Source organism: Phyllostomus hastatus, unplaced genomic scaffold (assembly GCF_019186645.2).
Source record: "Phyllostomus hastatus isolate PE091 unplaced genomic scaffold, TTU_PhHast_1.1 phas_scaffold_385, whole genome shotgun sequence".
Classification (NCBI taxonomy): domain Eukaryota; kingdom Metazoa; phylum Chordata; class Mammalia; order Chiroptera; family Phyllostomidae; genus Phyllostomus; species Phyllostomus hastatus.
Window position 1 is genome coordinate 3492107 of NW_025334026.1, and position 19552 is coordinate 3511658.

The following is a 19552-nucleotide window of genomic DNA, read 5'->3' on the forward strand; positions in this document are numbered from 1 at the left end:
TTCTCACTGAAGCAATGAGTTTGTTCAGAGAGAAACAGTTCACAGGACAGCAATACTTATATAAGACAAACTTCAAAACAAAGTCCATAACAAGAGATAATTATATAATGCACAAGAGATCAATCCAACAAGATATAACCCTTGTACACATATATGCACCCAACATAAAAGCATCTAAACCTATAAAGCAAACCTTGATAGACATAAAGGGAAAGACCAACAGTAATACAAGCACAGTAGGGTATTTTTAACACCCCACTGACATCAACAGATACATCTTCCAGACCAGAAAATCAAGGAAACAGCAGCTGTAAATGAAACACCAGACCAAATAGATTTAATTGATATTTTCAGAGATTTCACCCCAAAGCAGCAGAATATACATTCTCTTGAACTGAACATGGAATATTCCCTAGGACAGAACACATTAGAACACAAAACAGGTCTTAATAAATTCAAAAAGACTTAAATCATATAAAGCATTTTCTCTTATCACAATGGTATGAAACTAGAAATCAGTTACAAAAAGAAAAACTGAAAAATACACAAATACATAGAGGCTACATAACATGTTACTAAACAAATGGGTCAACAGTGAGATCAAGAAAGAAACCAAAGTTACCTGGAAACATGCCCTGGCTAGTGTGGCTCAGTGGACTGCATGCCAGCCTGTGAACCAAAAGGTCACTGGTTCGATTCCCAGTCAGAGCACATGCCTGGGTTGCAGGTCAGGTACCCAGCTGGGGGGGGGATGTGAAAGGCAACCATCCACGTACCTCTAGCACATAGATGTTTCTCTCCCCCTCTTTATCTCTCCCTCCCCTTCTCTCTACAGATAAATAAAACCTAAAAAATGAATAAATAAAAGTGGTACTTTTCATTTAAAAAAAAAAAAAGAAATTAAGTTACCTGGAAACAAAGGAAAATGAACACACAATAACCCCAAATCTATGAGACACAGCACAATCCTAAGAGGGTAATTCATAGAAATACAGGCCTACCTCAAGATGCAAGAAACATAAATTAATAATTTAACCTAGCACCTCAAAGAACTAGAAAAAGAACAAATCCCAAAGTAAGGAGAAGGAAAGAAACAATAAAAACCACAGCAGCAATAACTGACATAGATGTAAAAAAAAAATTACAAAGGATCAATAAAACCAAAAGCTGGTTCTTTGAAAGGATAAACAAGATTGAAAAATCTTTAACCAGACTTATAAAGAAAAAGAAAGAAGACTGAAAAAAAAAAAAGAAATGAAAAAGAAGCACCAGCTGACATCACACAAATACAATGGATTTTAAGAAAATACTACCAACAACTACATGCCAAAAAATTGGACAATCTGGATGAAATAGTTAAATTCCTAGAAATACACAATCTTCCAAAACTGAATCAGAAAGTAATAAAAATCTGAATAGACTAATTACAACTAGTGAAATTGAAGTAGTAAACAAAACACTCCTAACAAAAGTCCTGGGCTTCACAAGTGAATTTTACCAAACATTCAAAGAAGAACTAGTATCTCTTCTCACACTATATCAAAAAATTCAAGAGGATGGAAAACTCCCAAGTTCATTTTACAAGGCCAGAATTATCCTAATTCCAAAACCAGATAAAGGCACTACAAAAAAAATTATAGGCGAATATTCCCAAAGAATAGAGAGGCAAAACAACTCAACCAAATGTTAGCAAATCGGATCCAGCAATACATTACAAAGATCATGTACTATGATCAAGTGGGATTTATTCCTGAGATGCAAGATTGGTACAATATTAGCAAATCAATAAATGTGATACACCACACAAACAAAATGAAAGATCATACCAAGAGATGCAGAAAAAGCATTTCATAAAATCCAGCATCCATTTACAATAAAAACTCTCAGCAAAGTGGGAGTAAAGGGAACATACTACACCATTATAAAGGTCACATATAACAACCCCACAGCCAAAATCATATTCATAGAACTAAAACTAAGTATTTCAATTATGATCAGGAACAAGACAAACATGTCTGCTTTCACCACTCTTAATTCAACATAGTTCTGGAAGTCCAGAGCTACAGCAATAAGACAAGAAGAAATAAAAAGCATCCAAATTGGAAAGGAAGAAGTAAAACTGTCATTATTTGTAGGTGACATGATACTATATATAGAAAACCAAAAAAACTCCACTAAAAAACTACTATGATAAATGAATTCAATAAAGTAGAAGGATATAAAATTAATATTCAGAAATCAATGACATTTTTATGACACCAATAATAAACTATCAGAAATACAAAGTAAGAAAACAATACCATTTACAACTACAAAAAAACAAAGTACTTAGGAATAAATTTAATCAAGGAAGTAAAAGACCTGTACTCAGAAAATTATAAGATACTGAAGAAAGAAATAAAAGATATAAATAAGGGGAAGCATATACCATGTTCATGAATAGGAAGAATTAACATCATTAAAATATCCACACTACCCAAACTTCTATCAAGATACCAACAGCATCCTGGACAGGAGGATCAGGTGCTTAGAGCCACTGTTCCATGCATCAAAAGGTTGTGGGTCCAATTTCTGATCAGGACACATACATGGGTTGCAGGTTTGATTCTCAGTCAGGGTACACAGAGGAAGCAACTGAATGATGTTTCTCTCTCTCTTTCTCTACTGTCAACAAATATATCCTCAGGTGAGAATTAAATAAAAAAGATACCAATGGATTATTTCATAGAACTAGAACAAACATTCCAAAAATTTACATGGAACCACAAAAGACCCCAAATATCCTTGGCAATTGAGAGAAAAAGAACAAAGTTAAAGGCATCACACTACCTAATACCAAACTATACTACAAGGTCATAGTGATCCAAACAGCAGAATACTGGCATAAAAACAGACATGTAGATCAAGGGAACAGAACAGGGAGCCCAGAAAGAAACCCACATCTTTATGGTCAATTAATATTTGACAGAGGAGGCAAGAACATCAAATGGGGTAAAGACAGTCTATTTTATAACTGGTGTTGGGAAAACTGGACAGATACATGCAAAAAATGGTACCTCCTAGATCACCACCTCACACCACATACAAGGATAAACTCAAGATGGATTAAAGACTTAAGTGTAAGAGTCAAAACCATAAAACTCCTAGGAGAAAACATAAGCACTAAAATCCCAAACATTTCCATTAGCAATATTCTTTTTTCTGATAAATCTCCTCAAGAAAAGGAAACAAAAGAAAAAAGTAAACAACTGGGACTACATCAAACTAAAATGGTTTGCACAGCAAAGGAAGTCAGTGATACATCTGGTAAGGAGTTAATATCAAAAGTTTATACAGAACTCATACAACTCAACACAAAAAATCCCCAAACAATCCAATTAAAAAATGGGCAGAGAACCTGAATAGACACTTCTCCAGAGAGGCCATACTGATGGCCAATAGACATATGAAAAGATGCTTGACATCACTAATCATCAGAAAAATGTCAAATTAAAACCACAATGAGATATCACTTCATACCTGTCAGAATGGCTATCATCAATAAATCAACAAACAAGTGTTGGCAAGGATGTGGAGAAAAAGAGAAATGCAGATTGATGCAGCCACTGTGGAAAAAGGTGTGGAGAGTCCTCAAAAAAACAAAGATGGAACTTCCTGATGACCCAATGATTCCACTTCTGAAAACATATCTGAAGAAATGCAAAACACTAACTTGAAAGAATATATATACCTCTATGTTCATTGCTACACTATTTACAATAACCAAGATTTGGAAGCAGCCCACACTATCAATAGATGAGTGGATTAAAAAGCTGTTCTATATTTACATAATGGAATATAACTTGGCCATAAAAAAGAAGGAACTCTGGACTTCTAGGCAAGATAGAGGCATAGGTACTTTGGCTCCTCCACAGCCAAAAGAAGGGTAACAAAAGATTTCAAAACAAAAAACATCCAGAACTGCCAGAAATTCAAACCATATGGAAGTCTGACAACCAAGGTGTTAAAGAAGAAACATTCATCGAGACGGGTAGGAGGGGTGGAGACAGGCAGCTGGGGCGGAGAAGACGCACAACAAGGTGGTGGCTAGAGGACCAGGCGGGTAAGGCAGTGGCTGGCAGTCCTATATTTGCTTGTGAATAAACCAGGAAAACAACTGCAGAGTGAGACAGACTGCACAACCCAGAGTTCCAATGAGGAAAAAGAAACCCTCAAAACCTCTGGCTATAGAAACCTGCGGGGATTGTGGTGGCAGGAGAAATTCCCAGCCTCACAAAAGAGTTCATTGGAAAGACTGACAGGGTCCTAAAATGTACACAAACCCACCCATCCAGGAATCAGCACCAGAAGGACCTAATTTACTTTGGGTAGCTGGGGTAGTAACTGAAAACTGGCTGAGAGCCCAGCAAGAGGCACTGTTCCCTCTCAGACCCCTCCCCAACATATAGCACCACAACAGAATGCAGTGGGTTGCCCTACCCTGGTGAGTACCTACGGCTCTGTTCCATACAACATAACAGGTGCACCGAGACAAAGAAATAGGGCCCAAATTAAAGAATAGATCAAAATTCCAAAAAAAGAACTAAGCGAGGAGGAGATAGCCAACCTATCAGATGCAGAGTTCAAAACACTGGTAATCAGGATGCTTGCAGAAAAGGTTGAGTATGGTTGCAAAACAGAGGAAAAAGCGAAGGCTATGCAAAGTGAAATAACGAAAAATGTACAGGGAACCAACAGTGAAGGGAAGGAAACTGGGACTCAAATCAACAGTTTAGAGCAGAAGGAAGAACTAAACATTCAAACAGAACAGAATGAAGAAACAAGACTTCAGAAAAATGAGGAGAGGCTTAGGAACCTCCGGGACAACTTTAAACGTTCCAAAATCTGAATCATAGGGGTGCCAGAAGGAGAAGAGGAAGAGCAATAAATTGAAAACGTAATTGAATAAATGGTGAAGGAAAACTTCCCCAATCTGGTAAAGGAAACAGACGTCCAGGAAGTCCCAAAGGAATTGGACTAAAGAAGGAACATACCAAGACACATCATAATTAAGTTAACCAAGATTAAAGATAAAGGGAGAATCTTAAAAGCAGCAAGAGAAAAGGAGACAGTTACCTACAAAGGAGTTCCCATGAGACTATCAGCTGATTTCTCAAAAGAAACCTTATAGGCAAGAAGGGGCTGGAAAGTATTTGAAGTCATGAAAGGCAATGACCTATATCCAAGAGTACTCTATCCAGCAAAGCTACTATTTAGAATGGAGGGGCAGATAAAGTGCTTCCCAGATAATGTAAAGCTAAAGAAGTTCATCATCACCAAGCCCTTATTATATGAAATGTTAAAAGGACTTACTAAGAAAAAGAAGAAGGTCAAAAGTATGAACAGAAAATGACAACAAACTCACAACTATCAACAACTGAACTTAAACAAAAACAAACTAAGCAAACAACTAGAACAGGAGCAGAATCACAGAAATGGAGATCACATGGAAACTTATCAGCAGAGAGAACGCAGAGGGAGAATGGTGGAAAAGGTACAGAGAATAAGAAGCATAAATGGTAGGTACAAAATAGACAGGGGAGACGTTAAGAATATTATAGGAAATGGAGGAGCCAAAAACTCATATGCATGAACTTATCATCCATGGGCATGAACTAAGGGGCAGAGGCAATACTGGTGGGAGGGGATGCTGGGTGGAGGAAAATAAAAGAGAGATAAAAAATGGAACAAGTATAATAGCATAATCAATAAAATAGACTAAAAAAAATAAAGAAGGAAATCTTACCCTTTGCAACATTTGGATGGACCTGGAGAACATTATGCTAAGTGAAGTAAGTCAGACAAATACCGTATTTCACTTATATATGGAATCTAATGAACAAAATAAACAAACAAAATAGAAACAGACTCACAGATATGGAGAACAGACTACGTTGTCTGAAGGGGGGTGAAACAGATCAAGCAAAGAAAATAGATTAAGCAAAAAAAAAAAAATAAAAAGCTCATATATAAAGACAACAGTATGGTGATTACCAGAGAGACGGGGGTGGAGGCAGGTAGAAGAGGGTAAAGGGGAGAGAAATGGTAACAGGACACTTGACCTGGGTGGTAAACACACAATACAATATACAGACAATGTATTATGGAATTACACACTTGAAACCTATATAACTTTATTACATTAACTTATGTAATGCCAATTAATTCAATAATTTTTTAAAAGAAGAAAGAATGAAAGAAACAGCTTCCAAAAAGACAAATTTATAGAAACAGTAAAGTAGGTATTAGCGGTTGCCAGGGCTGAGGCAAGGGAGAAATGGGGAGTTACTACTTGATGGTTATGGAGTTTCTGTTTGGGTTGAGGAAAAAATTCTGGAAATAGTGGTGGTGGCTGCAAAACATTGTGAGTGTAATCAATGCCAATAAATTGTACACTTAAAAACTATTTAGGTAAATTATGTTACATATATTTTACCAAAATTTATTTAAAAATTAATTATACTGTCATAACTAGCATGGCTCAGATGGCTGGGCATCACCCCTCAAAGCAAAATGTCACTGGTTCCATTCCCAATCAGGACATAAGCCTGGATTGCGGGTTCAGTCCCTGGTTGGGGTGAGAGGCAACCAATGTTTCTCTCTTGCAGTAATGTTTCTCTCACTCTCTTCTTCCCTCCCTTTTTCTCTCTCTAAAAATAAATAAACAAAATCCTTTTAAAACTTAATATTATATACTAAAAACTACTGTATACTTTAAATGGGCGAATTGTATGGTATGTGAATTTATAACCCAATAAAGTTATTAAAAATGAAAAAGAAACAGCTCCCAGAAGGTCACTAGTAAATGCTATCTCCTTACTGTCTTCTCTCAATAAAAATCTACAACTGAAATTGCCACACAGCACAAAGACTGAGAAATAATCATATGCCTCAAAGGGGGAAAAACAACAGACAAAAAAAGATAAAATATTCAAATCTTCTCCCTGAACACTGTTTAGTTACAAATGGCTTTTCCTCCCCTCCCTCCCTTTTCTGATCAAGGTTTATAATTGACTACAAAACCTGCCTTATAAGATATGCCCAGTACAAAAGGTACAATTATCAGCTATCTTCTATAAAAGCAAAAAACTCTCCATTTGCTTCCAGCATCTGGTCTGAGAAGCACATCTTCAAAGTATAAATATCCTCACAGCAGTGGCAGCAGTGACAATGCATTTTACATAGATTCTCTCATTTCACTCACAATAGCCCTATCAAATGGGCACTAATATTCTTAATTACACATGAAGAAGCCGAGGCACAGACAGGGTAAGTAATGTGCCTGAGATTGCACAGGTATAAGGAGTGGAGCTGGGATTCAAATCCAGGTACCTGGCCCCAGGAACCACCAGCAACCATAACTGTTTTACACTACACAATATCCTGAAATAAAGCAATTCTACTGAATAAACTGATCAAATAGTTTTTAAATTGTAAATGCAACTGGAAACTAATTATGTAAAGTGTTGTGACACTCATGGCTATGCCTTATCAATAGCACAAACGGTTATAGCTCTTGCTTACATTGGGAATTTGGAAGTCCCATGGGATAGGAGAGAGGGTTACTCTAATACTTAAAACAATACAGCTGTCCTGAATGGTGTGGCTCAGTGGATTGAGTGCCAGCCTGCAAACCAAAGGGTCACCAGTTTGATTTCCAGTCAGGGCACAAGCCTCGGTGGCAGGCCAGGTCCCCAGTTGGGGATGAGTGAGAGGCAACCACACATTGATGTTTCTCTCCCCCACTTCCCTTCTGTCTAAAAATAAATAAATAAATCTTTAGAAAAAAAACAATTCATATCTCAGTAAAGACACATTCAATTCATCACCCAGGATGCTAAAAACCAATAGCAAACACTGGGAATCAAAATAGATTAGCCTTATCCCCTCGTCATTCCAACATCTTCTGCTCCTCTGAGGAGGGGCAAGTAGGACAAGAGAAGGTCCGGTAAGAGCCACCTTGCAGAGGATCAGGCACCACCCTCCTGAAAGACGAGCAGTCTGTACTTCCAGACATGTGGCCTACTGACAACCTGCTACCAACCTGTCATGTGATCTGGCATACCACACAGTGAAGCATGAAGAGCAGGTTAATAGTAAATGGGGCTAGTAAGAGTTGCTCTGTCCATTATCAGTGAAAGAGCTGGGAAGGAAGGAGGTGCAGTTGGCCTTCTGCAGATTCAACCAACTGCAAACAGAATGTTTAAGTGTCATATTGTTGCTGACATGTACTATGTGGTCAGGCCTACTAACAGACTTTTTCTTGTCATTATTCCCTAAACAATAGAGTATAGCAATTATTTACATAGTACTTTCATTGTATTAGACATCATAAGGAATCTAGAGATGACCTAAAGTGTACTGGAGAATGTATGTAGGTTATATGCAAATACTACACCATTTTTATATGAGGGACTTGAGCATTCATGAATTTTGGTATCTGCAGGGGATTCTAGAACCAATACCCCTTGGATACAGAGAAACAACTATACAGCCCTGATATTCAGTACTTTCTTCCTATTATCCTTCATCGTAAAATCTCTCGTGTTAAATATGAAGCACATGCACATTACAAAAACGACTTGCTGCCAGCACGTGACTGCTTTCCATTGAAAAATAGGGGAGAGACACTGGTGTGCTTTATCTTAGTCACCATAATGGTTTCTCTTCTCTCTATACTTATCACAGTTACATATAGCTATACTAGCTTCCATAAACCATTGTATTCATTTGAACAACGAAACTTTTAAAATGCTCCAAATCAAAGCAACCTTGCTTCCACTATGTACCAGTCTGGGTCACTTCATCATCTGATTTTTTTCATAAGCAAACACTAAAAGGTAGGTACAAGCAAAAGGGAACACTTCACATCTGCTGCCACTGTATTACCATTTTGTATGCACCTGATAAATTTTCTTTGTATCATCACTGAACTAAAAACATCAAACACATTCTGCTACCATATTTACTTTTTTGAATCTCCTAGCCCATTAAACTCTTATATTCCAAGACAAGAAAACAATATATACCAGACACCTGCTAAGTTCTAAGAACTATCCGAGTCCTTTCACATGGCATTCTACCTTTATAACCTCTGTGAGCAGGGAGCAGTGCTATCCCCATTTCACAAAGAAGGAAACAATTTATCCACGAGCATATCACTCCTTCTCTCATCTGTTCATCTGCAGCTTAGAAACAACGTATGGAAGAATCACCCCCCCAAAGACCTCGTTGTCTACAGGAATCCCATTCAAACTTAGAACACTTGTGTCAAGAACAAGGTGACCATCCTATATATACTGTAAACTGCAGGCGATTCTTTCCTTTTCATTCTATTATATACAGAGAATACCCAAAATTAAAGACTTAGTCACTTACTTTCTAAGAACTGATATAAATGAAAAACAACCTTCCCAAAAAAACCTTCATAAAAGGTTATCCATAAGAGAGTTCAAGGTGTCTTACAGAAAGCAGCAGATGTCTGTTAATAAAACATAAGGCAAAACTCGGAGTTTGTGCTTTCTATGGTGCAATAAAAAGTAAAAGCAGAGAGTATTTTTAGCTCTTCCCAGACTAAAAGGATTTAACCAAAGGATCTTCTCTAAGTCTGGTTTTCCATGCATTGATTAAAACTGACCAAGGTTACTAAAAAAACGTAAATCATTTCCTGACCAGAGAGCATACAACACAAACGAAGAGCACATTCCACACAGCCTGTCATTAGCAGTGGTCTGATTCTGATTTCCGTCACTCAGCTCTCTCCTTTCATTCTGATTCCAACAAAGTTAAAAAAAAATATGGGAGGTGCCAGGCTATAAAAGAGACAAAATGCCACCATGCAAAACTGTCATGGAACATTCTTGTAGACAAATATGGCTCAGAATGCACCTTATATCACATTCAGTCTCTGCAGACTGCACAAATACCAGCTGTCCAGGGATCTTCTCAGTAGTTGACTCAATAAAGCTCCCAAAAATATGCCTAATACAGTCAAATGCTAATATAGGACACGTGGAAATAGGTAGTTACTTCCCCTTGGGTTTTACTTTTTAAACAAGTCTGGTGACAGCAAAACAAAGTATTAGTTGCATATGTGAGCAGTTTGATGTCCTTCCAAATTGATGTTAGGACTATGCATATTTAGCTGAAGTATACTGAGAAAAAGCCTGATGCCAAAATATATAAATCCTCAGAAAAATTAACATATTTTTCTAAAATCAATCCCTTGAGATAATGTTTATGGCAATTGTTAAATGTTTTTATTTAAGGGTAATCTTGAAAAAAAAAGTCATAAATCAAACCTGCACATAAGTAAGAATGAGGTCAATATTAAAACAGAATGACATCAAAAGAAACAACTGCTTTTCCCACTTTCTATAGGAGCTAAGAATGGATGACTGTGCTTGACCAAGTTATTCCAATACAGAATAATAAAAACATTTCTTATTTTACATTTCACATCCTTCTGGAGTTATTTTTCCTTCAAAGATGAAGAAAACATTCTTCCTTCATACATGAGGAAAAATAAGAGCAAAAAAATCAAATTAGGTAAGAATTTTCAGTGACTGTCACAAGAGGATTCCTGTCTCAACTATTTCTGGTTATGTATTTAAGTTTCAGAAAAAAACTTGAATGGACGCATGTCCCAATTTAAAAAATGAAGCTATATGTTTATCATCCAGTTCTTCTGAGTAACCAGCAAGAGTAACTGTCTTGCTGATTATTAGCAATATTAAATTGATCTAGAAATACATAAAGTCTCAGTTACTTTCTAATCAAAGCTTATTTTGAGTGCTCTTTATGTTGGTCACATCGATTACTGATAAAATAGGTGCTTCCTGTATCTAACAGTTTGTACTTATCACCTGATTTTATAATGGAGAATAGGATCACTGTTTTACATATTTACAAACAAGTAAACATCTCCCAGTTGAAAAATATTGTTGAACTATGAAGTTGACTTCATGCACATAAAAATGCAAGGAATAACCATGATCCAAACAACATTTAGTGTCATCTGTAGGTTCCATGGTCTATGACTTAAGGTCTCCTTCCGAAGATTTACAAACTAGGCACTGGCCCCAAAATAAGGGTTAAAAGCTAAGAAAATCCTGCTGTATCTGTTTAGCAAGATTTGGATACATGGCAGGGACTCAACTGTGAGCAGAATTAAGTTCCCATAGAGAAAAATTCAACTTGAATTTCTAATAAATACTACATGGTTATCCAGTCTACTCTGAAAGACATCTGAAAAAAATCAAACACACTTACTTCTGAACTTCCATAGGAAAGAACAAAGATTAAAAAAAGAAGCCACAGCATGATAAAATTTCCTGAGACTACACAAATTCTAAACCTGTCTCAGTGGCACAGTTTGTGCAAGGGGCCACCATCTGTACCACCTGGCTGGCCGCAGGCAGATTAAGAGACTTTCTGCCAAGATGGAGGCATAGGTGAACACAATTTGCCTGTGCAAACAACTACACCAAAAATTACAACTAAACTGCAAAACAAACATCATCCATATTTGTCAGTAAATTGAGCTATATGGATGTCCGACAACCAAGGACTTAAAGAAGCCACATTCATCCAGATGGGTGCTTTTTCTACAATAGGCCATGCTACTAAGACATGGAGTCAAAGCAGCTCTACCTAATACATAGAGACAAACACAGGGAGGCTGCCAAATTGAGGAGACAAAGAAATATGGATCAAATGAAAAAAACAGAACAAAACTCAAGGAAAAGAATTAAATGAAATGGAGATAAGCAACCAGGAGGAGAGGGGCAATGGGGAAAAATTTGGGACAACTCTAATAGCAAAATCAATAAAATATGTTAAACTAAATAAATAAATAAACCTGTCACAATCCAGATGTTTGGAATTACTAACAGTCTCTGCATCATGTCAGCCAAATACAAGCACGGTGATACTGGTATTTATACACACACCCTAAGGAGAGACAGTATTCTTACCCAGTAAAGTACTAATAGAATTGTAACTGCTGCACAGAATGTAAGGAAATGATGTAACCAACCCAACACCAACATAATTCTTTCTCCCAGTGGTGGTGATCACTGTGAGATGCCTTGTTCTCTCTGGTTCACCCAGAATCTCCGGGAACCAACCCTGCTAAGAGAGCAGGAGTAAAGATGAAGGTTTCGGGATCTGGCACAGAGCCAAACTGTGGCCTGCTTGAGCAGTACATCCATAACTTTAGCCTCAACTGTGCTAAGTAAGCATAAACCACACTTTGAAGTAATAATCCTGAGATTCTTTGAAAAGTTCTAAGCTTAGACTTTTCCCTACCTCACGCTGACTTCTTCCAACAATAAAGGTATATGAGCAAGCTTGTACTTCACTAGATCTATTCAGATGAGAGCTCAGGATGCAATGATAACCAAAGCTCCACAGATAATCTTACAAGCCATTTTTATAACCACCATCTTCCTAGAAACTATATTTAATCAGATAACAATACAAATGTAAAAATAATCTCACATGTAAAGTTTGTTAGGCATAAGTTAGGTCTAATTGTGAGTGCACACCCACACACTCTCCCTTGCAGACAATTAAAATTCAAATCACCAGTTCTTTGTCTTAGAAGTAATGCACTATCTATCATTGGCAGTGTTTTCTTTCCTTCTTTTTTTTTTTTGGTAATATATTTAATAAATTATTTCCCAAAAAGTCAATTTCTATTTTCAAAAAATATCTCAGTTACTAGAGATGAGAAACATTTCATCTAAAAATGCACTGTATCTCCCAGTCATCCTTAATTGACATTCCAGACACCAGGCTATTCCATAGTGATAGAATAGGCCTTGGGACCCACTGATTACTTACTTGTTAATAAAAGGTTCAATGAGTTTTGATCTGGCAGACACATGAATTTTTGGAGGACTAAGAAATGAACCTAATTAAAAAAAAAAGCAGAGTATTATATATACAGGCAAGTAGACAAAGCCTGAAAGTTCAGGAAAAAATACATTTAAGTCAACAGTATGGATCAGCAAGAGTAAAAGGTACTCACATGGGCCAAGTCCCATCCAATCAGTACAAGTCAATGGTTCCTCCCTCTTTACTCTCCATCCCCTCCACTCCAATCTCCTCCAACTCCAACCCCTCCCACTTCTAACTGGGTGAGTGGAACCCAGGGAAACTGTAGACATGGTAAAATCCCCTCTAAACCACGATGTTTGACAGACACATATACAGTGAGTACCTAGGTAGTTTGTCATGGAGATGAAACACAATCCTGTGATATAAGCATCATAGCCTGCCTCGTGGAGCTGCTCAGAAGCTGTGTCATAACTTGGGAAACCTTCTGCACTTTCTAAAGGGTAACAAGAAAAAAAAGTTTTACTAAGGACATCATAAATCATGAAGACAGGTAAGTGTACTGCCCTACAAAATCCAAATTGTATTTAGTATGTGCTATAGGAATATTCTAAATAAGCATTTAAAATGTATTTTTTAAAATTCCCACTTTGTTAATTATATTTTATAGATTATCCTATTACATCCCAATTATTCCCTCTTTACCCTGCCCCTCCATCCAGCACCCTCCACTCACCAGGCAATTCTCACACCACTGTTCATGTCCATGGGTCATGCACGTAAGTTCTTTGGCTCCTCCATTTCCTATACTGTACTTTAGATCCCCATGGATATTCTGTAACTACCTATTTGCCACTTCTTAATCCCCTCACCTCCTCACCCATCCCCCCACAACACCCTCCCATCTGGCAACCATCAAAATGCTCTCCATATCCATGATTCTGTCTCTGTTCTTCTGATTAGTTTGTTTTTTAGATTCCATTGTTGATGGAAAATAGGTATTTATTGCCATTTAATTGGTCATAGTTTTGATCTTCATCTTTTCCTTAAGTAAGTCCTTTTAACATTTCATATAATAATGGTTTGGTGATGATGAACTCCTTAAGATTTTTCTGGTCTGGAAAGCTCTGTATCTGCTCTTCAATTCTAAATGATATCTTTGCTGGGAAAAGCAATCTTGACTGTAGGCCCCTGCTTTTCACTACTTTGCATATTCCTTGTGAATCATTTCTAGCCTGGCAAAGTTTCTTTACAGAAATCAGCTGACAGTTGTATGGGAACTCCCCTGTAGGTAACTAACTGTTTGTTCCTTGCTGCTTTTAAAAAATCTCCCTTTATCTTTAACCTTTGGCATTTTAATTATGATGTGTCTTGGAGTGGGCCTCTTTGCTTCCATCTTGTTTGGGACTCCCTGTACTTCCTGAACTTCTCATCTATTTCCTTCACCAATCAGGGAAGTTTTCTTTCATTATTTTTTCAAATAGATTTCCAATTTCTTGCTTTCTCCTCTCCTCCTGGCACTCCTACAATGCGAATGTTGGAACAATTTAAGTTGTTTCAGAGGGTGCTTACACTATCTTCACTGTTTTGTTGTTGTTGTTGTTGTCTGATAGGTTGTTTTTTAGTTCCTTATGTTCCAAATTATTGATTTGACTTGGCTTCATCTATTTCACTGTTGTTTCCCTGTAAATTGTTCTTTATTTCAATTAGTGTATCCCTCATTTCTGACAAGATCTTTTTTATGTTGTTGAGATGCTCACTAAGTTGCTTGAGCATACTTATGACCAGTGTTTTGAATTCTGCATCTGATCGATTGCTTACCTCCACTTTGTTTAGTTCTTTTTCTGGATTTTTGACCTGTTCTTTCATTGGGGTCATTTTTCTTTATCTCCTCATTTTGGCAGCCTTTCTGTGTTTGTTTCAATGTACTAGGTACAGCTGCTGTGACTCCTTGTCTTGATAGTGTGGCCTAATGTAGTAGGTGTACTGTATGGGTCCAGTGGCATGGGCTCCCCTATCACCCAAGCTGGGTACTCAAGATGCACCCTTTGTGTGGGCTGAGTACACCCTCCTCTTGGCAGCTGAGCCTTGACTGCTGCTGGCAAGTCAATGGGAGGAATTTACCCAGTCGTATGACCACTGACCACCAACCTCTGCCCCTTGCTGTTCTTTATATCCCTGGGACTATTTTGTAACTACCAATTTGTACTTCTTCATCCCTTCACCTTTTTCACCCAGTCCCCCAATGCTCCATCCCTCTGGTAACCATCAGTCTGGTCTCTATCTATGAGGAGTCTGTTTCTGTTTTGTTTATTTTAAAAAATCCACATATAGTGCTGGCTGGTATGGCTCAGTGGATTAACTGCCGGTCTGCGACCCAAAGGGTCACCAGTTGGATTCCCAGTAAGGGCACATGCCTGGGTTGCAGGCCAGGTCCCCAGTGGGGGGAGCCCGAAAGGCAACCATACACTGTTGTTTCTCTCCCTTTCTTCCTCCGTTCCCCTCTCTAAAAATAAATATAATCTCTATAAATAAATAAATCCACATATAAGTGAAATCATGATATTTGTCTTCCTCTGACTTATTTCACTTAGCACAATACCCCTTAGGTCCATCTGTGCTGTCACAAATGGCAAGATTTCATTTTTTTTTTATGGTTGAAGAATATTCCATCTTATGTGCCACAGCTTTTTTATCCATTCATCTACTGGTGGGCACTTGGGTTGCTTCCAGATATTGATTATTATTAAATAACACTTGCAATGAACGTAGAGGTGCATATATTCTTTCAAGTTAGTGTTTTGCATTTCTTTGGATGTATAGACACAGAAGCGAATCTCTGGTTCACAAGATAGTTCCACTTTTAATTTTCTGAGGCTCCTCCACACTGTTTTCTATAGTGTCTGCACCAATCTGCATTCCCATCATTCTTTGTTGATTTATTGATGATAGCATTCTGACAGGTATGAAGTAATATCTCATTGTGGTTTTAATTTGACATTTTTCTGATGATTAGTGATGTCAAGCATCTTTTTATATGTCTATTGGCCATCAGTATGGCCTCTCTGGAGAAGTGTCTATTCAGGTTCTCTGCCCATTTTTTAATTGGATTGTTTGGGGATTTTTTGTGTTGAGTTGTATGAGTTCTGTATAAACTTTTGATATTAACTCCTTACCAGATGTATCACTGACTTCCTTTGCTGTGCAAACCATTTTAGTTTGATGTAGTCCCAGTTGTTTACTTTTTTCTTTTGTTTCCTTTTCTTGAGGAGATTTATCAGAAAAAAGAATATTGCTAATGGAAATGTTTGGGATTTTAGTGCTTATGTTTTCTCCTAGGAGTTTTATGGTTTTGACTCTTACACTTAAGTCTTTAATCCATCTTGAGTTTATCCTTGTATGTGGTGTGAGGTGGTGATCTAGGAGGTACCATTTTTTGCATGTATCTGTCCAGTTTTCCCAACACCAGTTATAAAATAGACTGTCTTTACCCCCATTTGATGTTCTTGCCTCCTCTGTCAAATATTAATTGACCATAAAGATGTGGGTTTCTTTCTGGGCTCCCTGTTCTGTTCCCTTGATCTACATGTCTGTTTTTATGCCAGTATTCTGCTGTTTGGATCACTATGACCTTGTAGTATAGTTTGGTATTAGGTAGTGTGATGCCTTTAACTTTGTTCTTTTTTTCTCAAGATTGCTGTGACTGTTTTGAGGTCTTCTGTGGTTCCACATAAATTTTTGAATTATTTGTTCCAGTTCTGTGAAATACACCATTGGTAATTAATTGCACTAAATCTATAAATTAAAAGAAGCTATTTTTTAATTCTGTCCACATAAGCCCTGACAATATAAAATAACTGAGTCACTGAAATTGAGGGCTTTGTCTAGGCCACAGCAATGCCTCAGTTATGTTATCAAAGAGAGACGTAGGCCTCCCTACTGCACAATGGTGGATGCCATTTACAATCATGCCTACCTCGCTTTATGACAATGATTCCTCTTCTGATTGTTCTCTAAGGTCACAAAGAGGAGTGTCTTCCCTTACAACATCAAGGTACAACAAGAATTTCATAGTAATGATTAACAAGGACTCTAGAGTCCCATTGTGTTTAAGTGCAAATCTCTGCTCACCACTTATGTGCAATGTGATCTTGAGCAGGTTGCTTTACTTCTTCTTCTCAATTTTGGTAAAATGAAGACAATAATGAAACCTACCCATTTTATTAGATGAGGATCAAAAGAGGTAATGTAAGTGAAGCTCTTACATAGTGCTTAGTACAAGACTCACTATTTATTACCCATTAACACCCCAAGTAATTCTCCCAAAAGCAACACTTCAATCAATATTGGTAGCTCAATTCAATATTGTCCTCTACTATGCTGCAAGCTGACAGTTCTAAAGATGAAAGCACAACTAACTCCAAAAGCATATCAGAACTTCCTGTAAATCTGCCCTTAGAACATAGGACCACTTCATATGAGACCATTTTATAACATGATTCTTTTGTACATGGATATACACAAATGCTGAGAGGATAACATCTGAGTGACCTACTTGCTTTAGAGTAAAATTTCCACCAGATACCAGAACATTATATGGAAATAGTATGATAAAACTATAACTCATAATTATTTACTAGATCCACTCAGGAAACAAGTATCAAAAAGGTTGCAACAGCCCTGGCCAGTGTGGCCCAACTAGTTTGGCATCGTCTCACAAAGTAAAAGGTCAAATCTTGGTCAGGGCACATGCCTGGGCTGTAGGTTCAGTCCCCAGTTGGAGAGCATGCAAGAGGCAACCAACTGATGCTTCTCTCTCACAGTGATGTTTCTCACCCTCCCTGTCTCCCTCCCTTCCTCTCTGCCGAAAAATACATAAAATCTTTTTAAAAATCTGGAGTTCATAATAAAGAAAAAATAGGGATGCAACAGAATCAAAAGTGTAAATGAAAATTATCAATAAAAAGGCTGTAATTGTTTTTATATCAATACAATGTTCTATAAGCAAGAATTATTTAACTTCCATAAGTATTAAGTATTAAGACTCTAAGCTTTAAAAAAGAATCTTAAACATGACAGCCAACTAAGCCATCGCCTCTACTACCAGCTGAAACACAGATTTTCAAAACCAATTAATTCCATTATATTGTTATAGAAAAGGTCGGGTTTTCTTCCCCCAACCCACCCCTTTTCTTATGTCCTTTTTTTGGACTATTACCCAGAAAGGGAAGAAAATAACTGTATTCTTGGCTACTTTAGTATCTACCACTGTAAATGTCTGAATCCCTGGTCCTATTACCAATGTCTTCAGAATTCTGCAGGCTACAGCTAATGGAAGGCTATTTAGAGTATCAGCAGCACAGTGAGGCAAACATGAACCAAGGAAATAACCTCTGGATGGTTCACCAAATACCTAGGTAGCTGCCATGGCCAGACATGGCAAAACATTTCCATCCCAATAAACATTCCTCCTCCCTTCTTTTAGATTCCCTCATGGCTGCTATTCCACTGCAAAGCAACCTCTGAAAGAGGAACAGTGGAGAGGACTCTCCTTTCTCATCCGTAACCCTTGGGCTTTTCTGAGACAAAAGTCTATTTTCATTCTAGCCCTGGCAATTAATCACCAACTCTTTGTCTCTGCTTAAACAACACACCATAGAAAAAACACATCAAGTTTTGGGAGCATTCCAAGAATTAGGAAATAAAAGCCCTGAAGGTTTAACTGCTAAACTTCTCAATGAACAGGCTACCCAATTCTATGCACATAAACTAAATGTAAGGTTAGAAGACCACTTTTATTCAGAAAACACAAATTTAACACAGGGCATAAGCAAGTTAATTTTGCCAAAATCTATAAATGTGCAATGTAGTTTGTAGACCAGTTTTATTTTTCTTCTATAATGTACACCAATACCTAATCAACACAAAGAGTTTGAGGCTTTCATTTTATATTTTGTATTCTTACCAACTTTAGGAGGGTTGAAAGGTGTCTCTTTTAATCGCTTTTCCAACTCTGCAAGGGATGTGTTGTTAATGATATCCTGCAAACCAGTAAGCAGAGAATTACGAGCCGTCATCATCTCAGTGCAATACATGTTAAAGAGATACTGCCCCCTTGTGTTCTTTAAAGAAACACAGGAGTCATCATTTGGTCAATGTGAAAGAGAAGCAGCAAGTTTAATTTTCACCATGTGGAGGGTTTTAGCCATATGAAAGAAGATTTGTACAAATGTGCTAAATGTCTACAGATCTTGGACCAAAAAGTTATACTTGTTCTTATACTGTGGTGACATTCATTTCACTCAGCTGTATCAAGTCACTTCACAAAGTAGCAAATGATTATACTTTTACCTGAATTTTCTTGATTGGAAAATATATAAAATAAGAAAATAAAAAAGAAGTGTGTGCATGTATAACCTATTCAAAAATACATTATATATTTTAATGTTAAAAACTTACATTTAGAAAGAATAAAGGGGGAAAAATAATTCCACCACCCAAAGACAACCGCTATTCACATTTAGATTTACATATTTCTAGTCTTTTTCCAATTTCCTTTTTTTTCTTTCTTGTTCTTCTTTTTTTTCTTTTTTTGGATGGGTTTGAAAATGACATTTAAATAGACCAGGACTCCAAAAGCTCTTAGTAGCAATTCTGAAAATTTCAAATATAG

At 37.2% G+C, this 19552-nt stretch overlaps 1 protein-coding gene across 4 annotated transcripts in view; it reads right to left on the bottom strand.

Annotated features, from left to right (window-relative positions):
- The window catches only part of PARN (poly(A)-specific ribonuclease), a 181685-nt gene that overhangs the window by 122015 nt on the left and 40118 nt on the right, over positions 1-19552 (bottom strand). For all 4 annotated transcript variants that reach the window (XM_045819361.1, XM_045819360.1, XM_045819359.1 and 1 more), the window contains 3 exons: positions 18845-18920; positions 13265-13375; positions 12886-12955 (listed from right to left, as the gene is read on the bottom strand). In XM_045819361.1, coding sequence (XP_045675317.1) covers positions 12886-12955; positions 13265-13375; positions 18845-18920 — 257 coding nt within the window. The remainder of the gene's footprint in view (positions 1-12885; positions 12956-13264; positions 13376-18844; positions 18921-19552) is intronic.